A 1,792-nucleotide genomic window follows, 5' to 3' on the forward strand; every position below is an offset into this window, starting at 1 on the left:
ATTTTTGTAACATTTCCTGAATTTACTTCTCTTTTTATTTGATTGCTTCCTACAAAAATGTTTTGTTTGTTTGTTTGTTTGATTTTTTTTGTCAGCTGTCCAGGTGACAGGGATTAAACCCTGGACCTTGGTGTTATCAACACCACACTGTAATCAATTGAGCTAACCAGCCAGCCATACTTCCTCCAAAAATATTTTCAATATAAGTCTTTGTGTGGCAAATCTTCTGAAGTCTTTATGCCCTCACATTTAAATACTAATTTGGCTGGATATAAAATTCTTTATGATGAAAGGAATGAAATGTTAGACCTAGAATGTAATACCAATCCAAATTGGTATTCAATGGAAAGTCATTCTCATTCCTAGTACATTACTGGTTATTAGATTCATTAGAAGCAAAGCTTAGAGAGTACATGCCATCAACAGTTCTTATGTCTCCAGACATCCTTATTTTTTGTAGATGATTCAATTTTATTTATACAAATATACACAGTCAGAGGCCTAATGCAGGATATTGACTAGTTTAATCTAATTGTTGCCCAAGCTGGTATTGAACAGGCTGACTCCAGATATCCCTCAGGCTTCACATCAGCTATTCCTGAAATGAAAAAAACCCTCCTGGAACCTGGGGAACATAGCGTTGGCTGAGCATATTTGCAAGGCTGAGTCCTGCCTGAAAACAAGGTCTGGAGGCCCCTTCACCATTCAGTCACCTGACAGCTATGATTCTAGCTTTGGACCATTCTAGTCACTCAATATGTAAATATATAAAACACTAAGCTAAGATCCTCCTCATCCCCCAAGACTTTGTCAGTAAAGTCAGTGACCTCAAATTCATACAAAGAGAAAATTCTTATTTAATGCTAATGTAAATTCCTTATGCTTCAAATTCTGTATGTTACTATAATGTCTGTGTAAAATGGAGAACGATTAGTTACTATCCTCTTAAAAATTAAATTATATTTGAAGTTTCTTTTAAGGATGAAAAGCCCCAGATCTTTAACATATTTATTAATTCAAGAAAACTTTACTAAGCACCTACTAGGTTCTAGCCCTTGTGCTGAATGCTGGGAATATGAAGACAATCTCTGCCCTTGAGGAGCTCACAGTCCACCGGACCTGGCTTCCAGTTCTTTCCCCATCTGGAAGGGTCTCCTGTGAGCAACTCCTTTAAATTCTCCATTACCTCTTCTCCTGAGAAGCTCACAAGTGATCTATCTGATCAGCTTCCACCAGCAAGTTTAAAATCACCAATACCCTGTTTACCTTCTACATTTCTTCCACACTCATACATATAAACCTCTCTTTTGGGAGGAACAGGAGAAAACAGTTTGTGCTTTGACTTACTTCTTTCTTAAAATGTATGTGGGGCCAGGTCTCCTCCGTGAATCTGTATCCATTTACAAGCAAGTGGTAGATATAGTGGGCTGAGAAGCAGTAGGAGCGGGCGTACACCTCATCAAATTTGGGGAGCAGGAAAGGGAGCTGAAAAGGAGGTTTAAAACTTCTAAGAGGCAGGTGTGTTTTCAAAGGCACATTTCAGAACACCTTAGACTAATAGTCATATTTTAAAGAATCTTATCACCCAGAATTTCATAATAAAATGACTATATAATATAAAAATACCATCATACAAGTACAATATAATAATTAAAATATCTCTATACAAGATCACATAATTATAATCTCTAAATTCATTGTGTGCTTATTATGTGCCAAACACTGTTCAAACCACTGTGCGTGTGATCATAACATTAATTCACAACACATGTGCGAGGTACATTCCATTTTT

General features: G+C 36.7%; 1 protein-coding gene across 1 annotated transcript in view; it reads right to left on the bottom strand.

Annotated features, from left to right (window-relative positions):
• The window catches only part of ENTPD3 (ectonucleoside triphosphate diphosphohydrolase 3), a gene marked incomplete at its 5' end in the record, with an annotated part of 6,972 nt that overhangs the window by 4,161 nt on the left and 1,019 nt on the right, over positions 1-1,792 (bottom strand). The window contains one exon of the mRNA XM_008591946.1: positions 1,348-1,485. Within this exon, the coding sequence (XP_008590168.1) occupies positions 1,348-1,485 (138 nt within the window). The remainder of the gene's footprint in view (positions 1-1,347; positions 1,486-1,792) is intronic.

Source organism: Galeopterus variegatus, unplaced genomic scaffold, assembly GCF_000696425.1.
Source record: "Galeopterus variegatus unplaced genomic scaffold, G_variegatus-3.0.2 Scaffold7420, whole genome shotgun sequence".
NCBI lineage: Eukaryota > Metazoa > Chordata > Mammalia > Dermoptera > Cynocephalidae > Galeopterus > Galeopterus variegatus.